The sequence below is a fragment of the Agelaius phoeniceus genome, chromosome 9 (assembly GCF_051311805.1).
Source record: "Agelaius phoeniceus isolate bAgePho1 chromosome 9, bAgePho1.hap1, whole genome shotgun sequence".
In the NCBI taxonomy this organism is placed as follows: Eukaryota; Metazoa; Chordata; class Aves; order Passeriformes; family Icteridae; genus Agelaius; species Agelaius phoeniceus.
Window position 1 is genome coordinate 12,592,163 of NC_135273.1, and position 15,284 is coordinate 12,607,446.

General features: G+C 47.8%; 1 protein-coding gene across 4 annotated transcripts in view; it reads left to right on the top strand.

Moving 5' to 3' along the window:
• The window catches only part of NT5C2 (5'-nucleotidase, cytosolic II), a 59,832-nt gene extending 44,548 nt beyond the window's left edge, over positions 1 to 15,284 (top strand). For 2 of the 4 annotated variants that reach the window (XM_054637425.2, XM_077182927.1), the window contains 15 exons: positions 1,386 to 1,503; positions 2,901 to 2,996; positions 4,285 to 4,376; positions 4,569 to 4,626; positions 5,860 to 5,953; positions 6,967 to 7,020; positions 8,135 to 8,218; positions 8,966 to 9,007; positions 10,193 to 10,300; positions 10,619 to 10,685; positions 11,259 to 11,429; positions 12,292 to 12,343; positions 12,581 to 12,641; positions 13,166 to 13,342; positions 13,563 to 15,284. In XM_054637425.2, coding sequence (XP_054493400.1) covers positions 1,386 to 1,503; positions 2,901 to 2,996; positions 4,285 to 4,376; positions 4,569 to 4,626; positions 5,860 to 5,953; positions 6,967 to 7,020; positions 8,135 to 8,218; positions 8,966 to 9,007; positions 10,193 to 10,300; positions 10,619 to 10,685; positions 11,259 to 11,429; positions 12,292 to 12,343; positions 12,581 to 12,641; positions 13,166 to 13,342; positions 13,563 to 13,814 — 1,526 coding nt within the window. In that variant the 3' untranslated portion in view covers positions 13,815 to 15,284. Of the gene's footprint in view, positions 1 to 1,385; positions 1,504 to 2,900; positions 2,997 to 4,284; positions 4,377 to 4,568; positions 4,627 to 5,859; positions 5,954 to 6,759; positions 6,861 to 6,966; positions 8,008 to 8,134; positions 8,219 to 8,965; positions 9,008 to 10,192; positions 10,301 to 10,618; positions 10,686 to 11,258; positions 11,430 to 12,291; positions 12,344 to 12,580; positions 12,642 to 13,165; positions 13,343 to 13,562 lie in introns of those variants that run through there. The other 2 variants (XM_054637426.2, XM_077182928.1) reach the window with 2 other exon arrangements.

The following is a 15,284-nucleotide window of genomic DNA, read 5'->3' on the forward strand; positions in this document are numbered from 1 at the left end:
AAGAGATCCCCAGTCCTGGCAGCAGCACTGCTGAGGTGCCTGGTGTCCTGGGCCACACACACACCCCAGGGCTTTGTGGCAGTATCTTTTTAGAGATGAGTCTTCCCCACCTTGAAAACAGGGCTCTAGTTTTCTATGGAAATCAGTTACCATGTGCACTCCATTCTTCCAGACCTTTCTGAAAATGGATTGGAGGGTCTTGGGTGGTCTTGAGTTCCTCCATACAGTCCATGCCTGCTTCTCAACCTCATTCCTGCACTGGAGCTGTGCTGTGCTTATCTCTGGGAGCCAGAGCAAGGACATTTGCCCCAGAAAAGTGCTGTCCTTACCTCCACATAGCCCCCTTCTCCAGCCACATCCTGTTCTTTCTCACAACATGTTATTACCAACAATCCCTGGCTGTTATTACCAACAATCCTTGCTCAGCTTCAGGACTATCCAGCTGTCTCAGTGTTTGAAACATGCACATTAGCCCCTTATCTTCTGGGCTCATGCAGACGTGCAGTGAGCGTAAACACCCTGCCAGAGAAACCCTGTGATTTCCATCTGTCCTGATTGCCTTTTAGTTGTAATTTAATGATCTGATTAAACAGTAACATTTTCAGCACATGGGAAGGTCATTTGCAGGAAGAAGAGAGGCTGCATGGTAGGAATGACTTAGTTGAACAAGTCCATTTCTTTTGCATGGAGTGAAGGGAAGGTGTGTGTCCCAGATGAGCAGCTCCTCTGACATGTGAGAGCAGTGAGCTTGCTTTAAAAAGTAGCATTTTGATGCACAAGGGTAATAATGAACAGATTTTTTGCAGTTCCATATGGTGTTATTAACAAACAAATCATATGTTAACCTGACAGCTCTACCTTCATGCTAACTTAGTCTGCAGCAAACATTAATTCCCCTGATATGAAATCTGGAGCAATACTGAACTTTGGGATTGTATCCAGAGCAGTTACAGTAGCACAGAAGTGATGAATTTCAGGCTTTCTAACCTCCAATTTATTGGTTTCTTTATCAGTTTGCAAAAACATAGCAAACCAAAACCCTGTTGGAGCAGATACAACAGGGAGTGTTCATGCATCTGCCTAACAGGACTGCAGGGAGAGGAGCTGCTGTTTGAAATACATTTTTCCTGATGCAGAGAGCTGTGATGAAATGATGGATATTTCATCTGGTGCACTCTGCTGCTGAAATTGAAACTGCAGCTCTGCTTCACTGCAGCCCTGGCGCAGGAGCTGATTCCACCATGCTCTGGGCTGGGGAACCCGAGGCATCAAAGGAGGGAAGGGTATGTGGAGGAGGGAGAATGGGTACATTACTTTTAATTGCCTTCTTGTTTAATCCCCTAGCAGTTTACAAATTTTCTAACTGAAATCTCATCTTGGTACAGTGTATAAATCCCCTGAATACGAATCTCTTGGATTTGACCTGACCGTAGAAAGATTAGTTTCCATTGGATACCCTCATGAGCTGCTCAATTTTGTGTATGATCCTGCATTCCCTACCAGGTAAATGACTCGTGGATACCAACCCTGCTTGCTCCAGACCCCCAGTGCTTGTTCTGTGAAGTTCACAGGCAGCATGTGAGGCCAGCTTTCCAGTTGTGGGTGTGAAGCCTATGGATGGCCACAGATCATGGGGAAGGGGGAAGACTAATCCAGTATGGGGGGGGGGCCTTTGTGCACATGGACCTTCGCCAGCAAAGAGGGAGTGTGGGAAAAAAACCCAAAAAACCCTACTGAAAACATGGGCCAAAAATAGCCCTTCATAGCAAAGACAGCAGAGACACAATTGGACTGGGAGTGAAATCAGAATCAGGGGGAGGATGAGCCTTTACTGTCCAAGAGGCTGTTGGGATGTCTCAGAACATTTTTCTTTAATGATTTTAATTAGTAGTGTTGTGGTGCATAAGACATCCTGAAAATTAAGGTGACAGTAAACAAGAATAGAAGTGGGACCAATCAAGTTTTCTTGTCAAGATGAATCAAATGTCAAAACCACTTGATTTAGTAACTTTTTTATTTTATAATTTTACACTAAGTTAATGGTGCAAAATTACTCAATTCCTATATTTACTCTTCTGGTGGGAGAGGTAAAAAGGACATTATTTTGAACAAAGCTTTTGATCTAACTCTGCACCTCCAAGTTCTTTCCACTTGTGCCTTTGCTGGATTTTGCTTCTTTGACTCCTTTGGAGTTTCTTTGCAAAAGACTGGACCAGAGGGTCTGTTGATTTGTTCCAGTTTTGGTCTGGCAGCCTCCTTCCTTCCCTCCTCTCAGCACGTTTTACACTGAGAGTTGCTGCTGGCTGTGCCCTTGCCTGTAACAAGGCATAGCCCTCACAAACCTGTGATGAGAGCTCTGTTAAATCCACCTCCTTCATCCCAGGGAGGGGACAGAAGGGATATCTCTGTGGGAAGGCTGTGTTTGCCAGATGCAAGCTGCTAGATAAATGAGACAGAGTTTTGCCAGAGTCAGAACCGGTCCAAAGTGATGTGCCATGCTCACATGCCCCATCTGGCTTTGTCTGTGACAGAGCCATGAAAAAGCAGAGAGAAATTCCTTTTTCACACCTCACTGTTCCCTACAGCCTGTCAGGGGTGTCAGGTTTGTGACCCTGTGGAAGAGGCCCACACCCCCCTTGGCAGATGCACAGCTGAGCCCTCAGGTTAAACACTGGGGAGCAGGTCAGGTGTCTCTGCTGCCTGATGATGCTGGGCTCTGGTTGCTCACCTGCTGCCAGCTAAAAGGGACAGTAGGGACCCCATCTGCATCATTACAGCAGCTCTGTTCTGATGCCCCATGCCAAGTGAGCAAAGCTGTTCTAGAGCTCTTCCAGCTGCTGTTAAAATGGTCACCCCTTAATGCACTTGCCTTTTCATATCCTACATTGCTTTCTTGACAGAGGCCTGGTGTTTGACACCCACTATGGAAACCTGCTGAAAGTTGATGCCTATGGGAACCTCCTAGTATGTGCACATGGCTTTAATTTCCTCAGAGGGTGAGTGCAGACTCTTGGCTGTTCTTTTTGACTTAATTCACTCTATTGTGTCAGTGATCCTCAGGGCACCCATTGTATATGGAGTCACAGGGACTCTGCTAACAGCAGAGGCTGTGTTGGTGTTCCTGCAGCTCCAGGATCAGCTGTGGGTGAACTGAGGATCTCAGGTACAGCAACAGCCCAGATGTTTACAAGGGAGAGGGCTGTGCCACCACAGGCACATCTGTAGTGAGCTGGGAATAGAGGAACATATGCTGTGGGGAAGAGTTGGGGTCATCCAGGGGTTCTTCGCCTGTCCTGGCACAGTTTAACATCAGCAGCTTGTCAGTCAAGACAAAGCCCTTTTATGTGCCCCGTGAGACTGTCAGCTCCACAGCCATTGCTAAGAAAGTTTGAGGGCCTGAGCTGGTTTGGGGTAGGAACAATCTTTCTCTACCCCTTCATGTTTCTGACCTTTGAGGGTGTCAGAACTGAGCATTGCCCACCATTTCCTGCAGCCTTCCCTGGCTGCTTGTGTCTTGTCCCAGAGAAGGTGCTTTAGGAAGCAGAGAGGATTGCAGTGCCACGTTCCTGATGTGTCCCAGCAAATCCTCACTCCCACATTCCTGCTGCAAGGGCATATGAATGGAAGGCAAGGCAAGCTCAGGGGCCCCAGGTGACAAACCTTGTCATCGCAGGCCTCTCTTAAGTCCTTGCATCAGGACTCCAAAAAAGCCTTTATGTGTGCATTCAAGTTCCTCTTTGAGCCTAAAATGATCTTCAGTAGCTCCAGAAATTAGGGAGACCAGAATAATGATATGAGTTCAGTCACTGCCACCCTGCTGATGAATTGCAGAGGGCCCCACACGCACCTCCTGCAGCAGAGCCGTGCACACCCCTGGCTGAGAGCTGCTGGGAGAATGGAGAGCAACACATGGAAAGTGGGGGAGAGTTTAAGATAAGCAAACAATGAAAGTGCAGATGATTTAAAGCATCCTCCTAGCCAGCAGCATGGGGCTTAAGGTCAAGCTGTGGACTCTGGACAACTCTGTGTCCCTGGATAGGCTCAGTTTGCTGACTCAGCAATGAGGACTTGGTCCTGGCTCTGCTGGAGTCAACATGGCCCAGGGAACACCCCTGGATGCACTTTTGCTCTTCTGCCAACAGTGCATGTGGGGAAGCTGGGTGTTGACTAAAGCACAGCAGACTTTGGTTAGTGAACCCTGCTACAACTCTGTTTTGCAGGTCAGCACATTTTATCTTCTTTATGTTTTGTGGTTTCACTCTTCTCCACTTTATTTGTTCTCAGGCCTGAAACACGGGAGCAATATCCAAATAAATTTATCCAGAGGGATGACACAGATAGATTTTACATTTTGAACACGTTATTCAATCTACCAGGTGAGTCTAATGGGAGCCAACACGGGCCTCTTTCTGTGCCTTTTAAGCTAATAAAGCTTTGCTGATGTCGTACTCTGCTTTTCCATTTGGGTTTTTTTTTGCATGAATTTTCTTCCTTTGGGCACAAGGGCTGAAGCTAGCTGGCTGTATGATGTTATCCATGTCTCATAATCTCACTCTGTTTCCTTGCAGAGACCTACCTGTTGGCTTGCCTGGTGGATTTCTTTACTAACTGTGACCGGTACACGAGGTTCGTATTCCCTCCACTCTGAGATGATGATGATGGAACAGGAAGATTGATATTATTTTATACAAGAGCAATACAGGACAGATGGAGCTGCTCTTAACATCAAAACCTAAGTGGTTTTGGTGGGCCGCCTATAATTTTGGGGTGCTGTGTTGATCTGTGTGTACAGCAGAGGCTGGTTATGAAGGTTTCCTTCAAGGGTACAGCAGAACCAGTGTACTGACTGACATTGGTATTTGGGGCAGCATCTAGGACTGCACACTTTTTACAGGGTGATTACAGGCACCATTCAGTTCATTTTGAACCTGTCCATTGGAGCCATATCTGAGCTGGTAACTGAAAGGCTAAATTTCCTCAGCCAGTTACCACAAGTGCTTCATGTCATAATAAAGGACATGGCACACTTAGAGGTGAAGTCCTCAGTGTGGTATAAAGGGCTGTTTGTGCAGCAGGAGTATTTACCTTGCTGTCAAAAACATACAAGCATAAAAACAAGCTGTGGTTTGAACTAGCAGATGTGAATGCTGCTGTGCTGCTCATCACCTCATGTGATGGGTCATCTTTGCATGTATGTGAGTGGAAGGCAAAGGTTTGATGTGATTTCACCTGGGAGCAGAGGAGCTGTTTATGCTGGCAATCCATCAGGTGAAGTACCTTTTCTCAGGAGAGGCATGATGATTGCTGTCATAATAAATACAGCTCTGTGTAATCCTCCTTGATTTCTTCTGATGCAAGCTGTCATGCTGTCTCAAAGATACCTCCAGAGTATCTTGTAATTTCTGATGTTAATTCTAAGTGTTCAGCACAGAAGCAGTTCCTCCTCTCAGCAACATTGCATTTAGTTGATTTCCATGACTCTCCCTTCTTCAGTGCTGGAAAGAGGGAGAAGGAGCACCACTGTTTATTTCCTCAGTACCATTCATCTTCTGGTAAATGCTGCAAATGGCATTTTTGCAGTTTTCTGCAGTCTTTTTACTTTCTTGTAATGTGGGTGAGAAGTAAGAGTTACAGTCACAGAAAGCTGTGGTACTGCCATGGAGGCATAGACATTCCTGGTCCTGTTAAACTGTGGTTGTAGCTTTCTTTCAAGCCTGAGCTGCAGTAAAGTAGTAGATAAGAAACCATGATGGTAAGATGAAAACACAAGCTCCAAACAGCGTTTTGAACTGTCTTGCTCCTTGGTGTGTTTCTTACCTGCTGTGACTGACTGCTAAAATCTCTCCTATCTCCTCACAGCTGTGAAACAGGGTTTAAGGATGGAGACCTCTTCATGTCCTTCAGGAGCATGTTCCAGGATGTCAGAGATGCTGTTGACTGGGTTCATTACAAGGTGACTGCAAGAACTCCTTGGGATGTGTGTGGTTGTAACTGGGTTGGAGGGGCTGGTTTGGAATTCCTGAGTTCAGATGTTCTCTGCCTGCTCTGGGCAAGGGCCTTGCTTGGCCGCCTAGTGAGTAAATAATAGATTGCAATTGTATGGGAGTAAGTCAAGATCTCAGCTGCCCTCCTAGTATGGGAACATATCTGGCTTGGCTTCCTATTCCTTTTTATTGTGCCCAGATTTAATTTTTGTACTGTAATTCATGGGTTTTAGAGTGTGATGCCATGAGGGTATTTGCACTTCAAGTCCACAACTTGTACATTGTCCTAATTATTAAAGCATTATTCTACTGCAAATTGTTTACATTGGCACTATCCTATGTTGTCTAAAAAGTACTGGCATTAAAGAGAGAAATAGATCAGCTGTTCTCTAATTAGAGAAAAGCATTTCATCTTCTGCACACACTTGTGCACAAATTTAGAAAATAATTTTGTGAGCATTAGCATATGGCTAAAGTCTTGATTTTCTTGTTCTCCCTCATTCAAGCAATCTGTTGGGTGGGATGGAGAACCATCACAGGAGAACTCTGCTCACAGTTGTACTTGTGGTGGTCCTTTTACCCATGCAGAAGTCAGGAATCTATTTTTCTTTCCTTATGCAGTTGTGTGATACATGTTGGAGTTGGCCTTTGACTAAAGCATTATGGTCAGTGTTGGAGACAGGTCGTTAACTGTCTTGTTTGGTATGGCAAATCTATTTTTTGTTTGTTTCTATTGTATTCCCTTCTGAAAGGGTTAAAATGCTGTTGAAGTGGATTATTTACCATGGTGAGGGAATCGATGGATCACAGAGTTTGTGATGGTCCCTGCTACTCAAAGCCTCTCATCTCTAGAGTCACTGGTTCAGATTCGCCCTGGTTTGTACTTTCACAGCATTTTAAAGTGTGAAAGTTGGCATTACTTTGTTGTCTCTTACATCATACATTTCCATGACCTCACTGGGTTCTGTTGTTTCTATTTCAGGGATCGCTTAAGGAAAAGACCCTTGAGAATCTGGAGAAGTACGTGGTGAAAGATGTAAGTGTGAAGTTACTTTACTTGTGCTATGTGACATTCAGTACTGACTAAGCAGGCAAGAAATAAACATGCTGATTTGCTTTACTAAATCACAAAACGATAAGGCTGTGATTTCTATCGTAATAACCAAAGACAAAGTGGAAAGTTCAGATGCAGCCTTTATTCTAAGCCAGTGATCCACATGATTTTGTATTGATGTGCACAGTCTTGTACGTAAAATGTAAAAGCCAGAGGAAATGTTATCAAGGCGAGCACACTGGCAGAGCTCATGTTGTTTCTTTCAGTGGTGAAAGCAACTGTGTTCCCTGCCCATGCTTTTCTGCCCAAGCAAACCTCTCTTTAAAAAGCAACAGTTGAGCATCTTTTTAGCCACATGACAAGAAAGTTACACTTAGCCATGAGGGACAGTTCCTGAAAGACTCACCAGTGTCTAGTCTCTTGAGACCCCCAAAATGTGTGTTCAGCACATCTAATTGAGCAAGCTCCAGTGGTTCCCTTACTCCTGCCATCTCTGCAGTGTGCAAGGCCTCTCAGGACCACTCACAGAGTAAGTATTTTTTAGTTTAGGTGAGCTCTGTGATAGATTATCACTTTAAAGCAGTTAACCTTGTTTCTAGTTACACGCCTACAGAATTCTTAGGTAAGTGTTCAGTGAGGTAATCAGCTATTTTGGCAATGGACTGAGATTTCAGATTCAATAAAAATAGCCCCAGGAATAAATTCTCCCTAATTTGAGGTTGGAATTATAATGCGTTCCAACTTGTGGCTCGTGAGCTCAGATTTCACCTGCCTCTGGGCCCATTTCGGGAACGGACTTGGAGCTGGAGCAGATCGGTGGGAGCAGCACAGGGTGCCTGGCACTGTGGTTGGCAAAGGCACTGCAGCCCTGCTGAGCCCTTCCCCCTCGCCTTCCTCCCCTGGGCTGTGCTCTGGAGGGGTTACCTGGATGGACCAGCAGCTTTCCTGGCTCTGGCCAGTGCACAACACGTGAGTTTGCTTGCTTGATGGTTTGATTTGCCTTTTTTTTGTCTGGTGGGATCATAGTTGAGTGTTTTTCCCATGATGCATGTACGTAACTTTGGTGTGTGACTTGGATGTTCCCCTTGGCTTCCAGGGGAAGCTGCCACTGCTGCTCAGCCGCATGAATGAAGTGGGGAAGGTGTTTCTGGTCACAAACAGCGACTATAAATACACAGACGTAAGTGCTGCTTGAATTGCTGAGTTGGTATTTCATGGAATAAGCAGAAGCCAGCCAGTCATTTGGATGGGTTTTGATGGGACATCTTCTGGTGGAGAATTGTGTGTTTTCTAATCTACTTGTAAGGTGGGTTAGTGGAGGATGCAGATGAAGCCTTGAGTCTCCTTTTGTCATCCTGGTTCTGGCACTGAGCTAGTACAGGCCTGGTTTAAGGCCCTCTGTGCTTCACTCAGTTCCTCAGCAATTAAAAGGCTGTAAGGGAAAGTGATACTCAGTTTTGGATTTTAGCATCCTTTAAAATGCAGACTTTCCTTTCAAGTGAGATAGATAGTCTGAGTACAGACAGGTCACCAAACCAAGGTCCTGGAGAGGTCTGAGATCCAGAAAAGGCTGTCTGCTAAGCTGAGAAATAAACACGGTTACTTCCAACTCCAGATGAATGTCAGGAGTGTTGCAACACTGCCAATCTAAAGATTTATATGCCATTTTAAAGCATTGCAAGATATGCCTGAAGCAGTGTGCAGCTTTCTGAGGCAGCTGTGTTATTTGGTTATAAAAACTACTGGTTTGATTCCTATCATTGTCCTGTTCCATTCATTTTGTCTCCAAATCTTATGCTGACTTCTGTGTAAATTCTAAAAATAAAATTCTGTAATCTGAAAAGATAAAATCAGAAAGCATGCTTTATAAACTACACAAATGCATGTCTAAAAGCACACATTTGAATGCTTTCTTTCTCTCTTTTAGAAAATTATGACTTACTTGTTTGACTTTCCACATGGACCAAAGGTATGTGAACTCTAGACTGCAGTTGCAGTAGACACTGATGTGCCTAATTATCTGTGTAGCTGGAAAGCATTTTAATCCTGCTTCATCAGCTGTGTGGGATTAGTTGCTTTAATCTGGTTAAAGTACACTTGCTGGTTTGTGTCCTGTTTGAATGGGATCAAAGCAAATACAATATAACAAAAAGAAAAGGGGCATCATCTGGTCTCAAATGATAATCTGTGTTAATGATAACATTATTTCAATGATAAAACGTTTCAACTGTGGCATTTTGTAGATAGATTTCTTAGAAATCATGCACAATTATTTAGATATTCTTTAAAAAAGCCATGATGGGAAGGAAATAGTTTTATAAAACAGCAGAAACGTTTATGGCTGATTTTGCCTTAATTATCGTAATTCCAGAAGTTTGTCATGCTGCTTTTTTTTTGCCTTTTTTTTTTTCCCTGAGAGCAAGACTCAGCCCTGCAGCTTTTGGAGAAAGGTTCATGATACAAATTTATACTGCTCTTTCAGTCTCCCAATGAGAGGCTATCTCATGTTCAAAAGATGTGTTCTCATACTGCTTTAAAAGCAGAAGGCAGCCAAGAGGGAAATTTTGAGAGCACAGATACTCACCACAATTAATAGCTAAAGAAGCCCCTTGCTGTGGTCTTGATCTCACAAAGTGCAGAAACATGGAGCAGAAAGGGCTTGGTATCCTTTGGGCAGGGCTGTGATTCAAAGCCATGCTCTGTGGAGTGGAGTCCAGGCATTTTCCCACTCATGGCAAAAGCACCAGCATGGCCTTGTAAGCTGAAGCTGTGGAGTTGCATGTGTCTGGATCTGTGCAGGATGTCACCTTCAGAACAGTGACAGGGTGTCATTTACAGCATCTTTTTACATGGCAGCTGTGCCCTGACAGGGATGGCAGCTGTGCCCTGACAGGTATGTTCAGGGCTGTTCTCCTGTCTCACACCATGGCCTCAGCCTCCAGTGCTAGGACTGGGATGGGATGGGCTTGTGCAAAAGGGGAATGCTTTAGGAGATGGTGCTGGCAACTCAGCATTGTCCCACGGAAGGTATGAGCTCAGGGATTTTGATGGACCAGAAATGTCATAAGGTTATGGCTGTGGACACCGACACTCCAGTTAAACTCTGTGTGCTTTTTTGTCTTCCTGACTCTGTGGTTTGTTTTTGCCTTTGTAGCCTGGGAGTGCCCATCGGCCATGGCAGTCCTACTTTGACCTGATCCTGGTGGATGCACGAAAACCCCTCTTCTTTGGGGAAGGCACTGTATTGCGGCAGGTGGACACGGTGAGTGGCCAGTGCAGGGCACCTCCATGGCTGCAGGGCTCCTGCACCTCTTCTGTGGCATCTCTCAGGGACAGTGTGCAATGCAGTGTTTGGACAGGACCTACCCTAGATGTTGTGGGCTGGAGTCTCCTGTTAGTCATTCCTGAGCAACCCCATCACCTCAAGGCTTCCCTAACATACTGCAGGTGACAGTAGGAAAGCCACCTCTGGGCTGCTTGGGAGCGAGACAGACAGACAGAGTGACATATCAATGGTATCAATATAGAAAAGATCCAGACCATCAGCTGTTCAGCACTAACACAACACCTCCTTCCACAGGTGACTGGGAAGCTGAAGATTGGTACTTACACTGGCCCGCTGCAGCACGGCATTGTGTACTCGGGAGGTGAGGCAGGAGCCCTTCTTGTTGTGTAGAGTGGCTCTGATGTGGCCTTCAGCCACTCCAGCTGTGAGAGGACTTGTGCCAGGCAAGGCTGTGCTTCCCAAAGTGCATTGTTTGTGCCCTCTGCACACTGCACCAGAAGCTCTCCATGCTCAGAGCTGCACAGTGCAGGGAAGAGATGGACCTGTTCCTCCTCAAATGTCCTTTTCTTCCTTGCCAGGAAGGGTCTGGGAAATGCCTGCAGGGCTTGTGGTGGAGAGGTGGCTGCACCTGGCCCAGTGCAGTGTCCCTAGCTGTACTTCAAGGTGCTGCTACCAGCGTGAACACGCTTGGAAGGTTCCACCAAGCCAGGGAAGGACAGTGGGTGGATACAGAGCTGCCTGTGATGCCCAGGGCTCCATTACTCTCACATGGTGGGGGAGGCAGCATGGCCTCTGTTGCTGCCATTCCTGTAGGGGTGTGCATAGGCAAAGCTGCTCTGGGATGAACTCCCAGGCAGGTGAGCAGTGTCCAGGGCAGCCATGGTCAAGCAGCTGTTTTGGCTCACTGTTCTGAGCCATGCCATTCTTCTCTCAGGCTCTTCGGACACAGTCTGTGACCTGCTGGGGGCCAAAGGGAAGGATATCTTGTACATCGGAGACCATATCTTTGGAGACATCCTGAAATCCAAGAAGCGCCAGGGCTGGCGGACCTTCCTGGTGATCCCCGAGCTGGCGCAGGAGCTGCACGTCTGGACAGACAAAAGCGGTCAGGAGCCGGGCAAGCCCCTGGCCAGGCTTTGCTCTTGCTTGTCTGATGCTGCACCCCTGAGATCGCCAGGGCTTAGGGGTGCAGGGGAGAGATCACCCTGGCTTGCCACTTCTCCTTTTGGCCCTTTTCACTGGGTCTGGATGCTGGTGGCAGGAGCTGGGGTGCCTCTCTGTGGGCTGGCCTTGGGGTTCCAGGCCTTGCCTGTGCTCTTTCTCAGGCTTTGTGTCTAATCAGCCAAATGCTGCCTTGGCCATGGGAGAAGCTGCAGCTGGGTGGGGTTGAGTTGTTCCTCATCAATAACCCCAGAGCCTCCTCTCCCTCTTCATATACAGAGCTGTGGCTTCTATGTTAAAAAATACCTGACAAGACACCTGGGCTATTCTCCCTGTAATGCCTGAGCCCTGACTGCTCTCCCATCTGCAGGGAGTCCCTATTCACCAGCTGCTTCCTCCTCGTTCCTCCCACTCCCTCTGCTGCTCTGCTGCCAAAGTGCTGTGTGTTTCCCATCCTCCAGCGCTCCTGCTTTTCTCCCAGGTTTGCCCTTTGGTGTGTAAATAGGGCTGGGGGTTACGCAAATTGCCCCATGGCTGGTTGGAAGGCTTTGGTGAGAGCTGCAAAGGTTCAGCCTTGAAAACAAAAGGGCCAACCAGAAACCAAGCCCAAAGTTCTGCCCATGGCACAGAATGATTGACCCCTCTCTCTGCCCAGAGGCCATGGGATGATGCTTCCAGCATCCCTGCTCCAGTGTCCCTCTGCCACCATGCGAAGGGAGCAGGCAGGGGACTGGATTCACTTTCAGCACTTTCCATTTCAACAGTTTAAACTTACCCTTTTTCCCTTTCTTTTCTGGATTTTACAGCCCTTTTTGAAGAGCTGCAGAGTCTGGACATTTTCTTGGCCGAGCTGTACAAGTGAGTGTTCAAACAGTGACAAGTTTCCTGCTGCCTCTCCCAGCTAACAAGCAGCAATGACAAAACCTTGGGGTTGGGTTAGCGGCACTGCTGCTGGAGCCTTGACTCAGGCCTGGGCTCTGCCCACGAGACCAACCTCCCCCTCCAGACCAGCCTCCCTCCCCTGAGCCCCATCCCACAGCATCTGGTTCTGAAAGACTTTTCACACCATGTATTTACCTTCTCGCCTGTAACTAGGCATCTGGACAGTAGCAGCAATGAACGCCCCGACATCAGCTCCATCCAGAGACGCATTAAGGTACCAATCATCAAAATCCCTTTTCATCCTTCTGGATCCCAAAGGGCTTAACAACCCAACCCCACTGCTCAGCCCTGAAATGCTTTGCTCTGCCTTTGGGTGGGCACAGCAGGCTTGGCAAAGTCACTTTGTCTCAGCTCACTGGTGTCACTGGCTCTCCTGAAAGGCAGCCTGGTCTGGAATAGGGTCCCTTTCCTCAGGCCCACAAGCAGCACTGGCTGAGGGTACTCACTGCTGCAGCATGTGGCAGTGGCATACACAGGCTCAGAGGGGCTGTAGCCTCTGGTTCAGCCAGCCCTGGGGTGCCAGCCTAGGGCAGTGCTGGCCCTGAGCCTGCTGCCACCTTCCTTTCCGTTACCTGGGGCTCAGCTGTGCCCTGATGCCATGGGATACAAGCACAGAAAGCCTTGCTGGAGATCCTTGCAGGTCTCATGTAGCCCCCAGCCCTCAGGGCGCTCTGCCTCAGTGTTGTGGCTCAGGTACTGCCTGCCTGGCCCAGGATCTCACCTGTCCTTTCCTCACAGAAAGTGACCCACGACATGGATATGTGCTACGGGATGATGGGGAGCCTGTTCCGCAGCGGCTCTCGACAGACGCTGTTTGCCAGCCAGGTGATGCGCTACGCCGACCTCTATGCAGCCTCCTTCATCAACCTCCTCTACTACCCTTTCAGCTACCTCTTCAGAGCCGCCCACGTTCTGGTGAGTTCCAGTTCCAGGGAGATGGGCAAGGGTCCCAAAGGGGCCCACGTTTGTGTCCATGATCACTTCTACAGGCACAGCAGCACCTCGAGGGTTTGGTGGCAGTGGACAGACTGTAGACCAAATGGTTGCATTCTGGGGTTTGCTCTCCATGTGTCTCAGGGAGGCAGCCTGGGGCTGGGACACCCCTTGTCACCTCCTCTCTCTGTTCCATGTGCAGATGCCACACGAGTCCACAGTAGAGCACACGCACGTCGACATCAATGAGAAGGAGTCGCCGATGGCCACCCGCAACCGCACCTCGGTGGATTTCAAAGATTCCGACTACAAGCGGCACCAACTGACCCGTTCCATCAGCGAGATCAAACCGCCCAACCTCTTCCCCCAGGCTCCTCAGGAAATCACACATTGCCACGATGAAGATGATGATGAGGAAGAGGAAGAGGAGGAAGAGGAGGAGGAAGAGGAATAAGAAGGAAGAAGCCAAGTATTTCTGAAGATAAACCATGACTCTAGCAGTGATCAGGAATGGATTCTGTTGTTGGGGCCCGTGGGGTGATGGGTTGGGGGGTGTGATTCTTGCAAAGGCACATTTTGAAAGTATTTGGAAACTTCTAACAAATTAACACTAATTAGGAGGAGACCCTTGTTTTCAGTTTTGCCGACGGTTCAAAAAGCTGATGGATTCTGACTGGGTGGTGCATTCAGATTGGACTGCCCGCCTGTGCTGTCATGCTACTCCCATTACATTTTGGGATGCTGCATGTTTCTCCTTTTCCCGTGATGTGTTTCATTTGGTTTTCATTTGAACAGTGTCCTGTGAACGGTTTTTGGCATTTGTTACATTCTCTGTGGAGACAGAAGGGACGTGCTGGGCCCTGCAGGAGACAAAATTATCCAAATCCTGCTGCCTGTTAGGTTGCTGCCCTTAACCCTCTGCTCCTGGGTTACATAATCCCCCTCCCCATGTTAGCCAGGGTGTTGTTGTGCCTTCCAGCACTCAGTTTACCTTCTGTTGGTGTTTCTCTGTGGAAGTGGTTTGACTCCTCCAGCCATCATGGATGGCAGTGAGATTCCAGCTCTTGCACATCTGCTGCCATACGCATTTCACCTTGTAGCCGCTTGTTACCCTTTCCCAGTGTCTCCAGGCTCTCTCACCATTGGCATGCAGTGCATAATTTGCAGGGCATTTCTCAAACAGCTGAGCTGCACACTCTGTTCTCAACTCCTCCAGTTTCAGCAGTAAATATTAACCCAGGAGCTTGAAGCTGCTGCTTTAGCATTACATTAGTCACTCTGTGTTCCTCCTGACCTTTCTGTCCTCTCAACTTTAAGTGAAGCATCCCAAAATCAACCCCAGCCACCATCTGGAGTGAAAGGGCCTGTTGTGCCAGGGGCTGCAGGCCACATGGGCCTGCCCTAACTAGGAGACAGCACATGCCACAGGGCCTGCCCCAGAGTGGGAAGCTCCTGGCCGTCCAGCAGCTGCCCTGGTCTTTGGTCTGGTGCAGAGCACGCGGAGCCTCATGGCCGGCCGTGCTGGGCAGGGCTGCGTCCCTTGCCAAGGAGGGCAACGTCTGCTGTGTGGGACCGGGGGTGTCCCAGGGATGGGCAGGTAGTCCTTGTGCCTGAAAGCCAGCCCAGGGAAGGCACAGAGCTGGCACAGAGTGGGCAGCAGTGCCCTGTGGTTTTCCTCTGAGTCACGGGTGCAGCCTCCCTTACTCCAGCCTCTGCCGTTCGTTGCAAAGGGATTACAACGAGGGCCCTCTTGTAATGAATTTGACTGTTGTTTCAGTACCATAAACTCATTTAATTTTTTTCATTTTAAAGTACCTTAGTAGAATTTAAAAAAAAAGAAAAACCACAACAACAACATCTGAGCAGGAAAATGCTGCTCTAGTGGCAGTTGTTCAAGTCAATAAATGATGATGTTTCTAAGAAA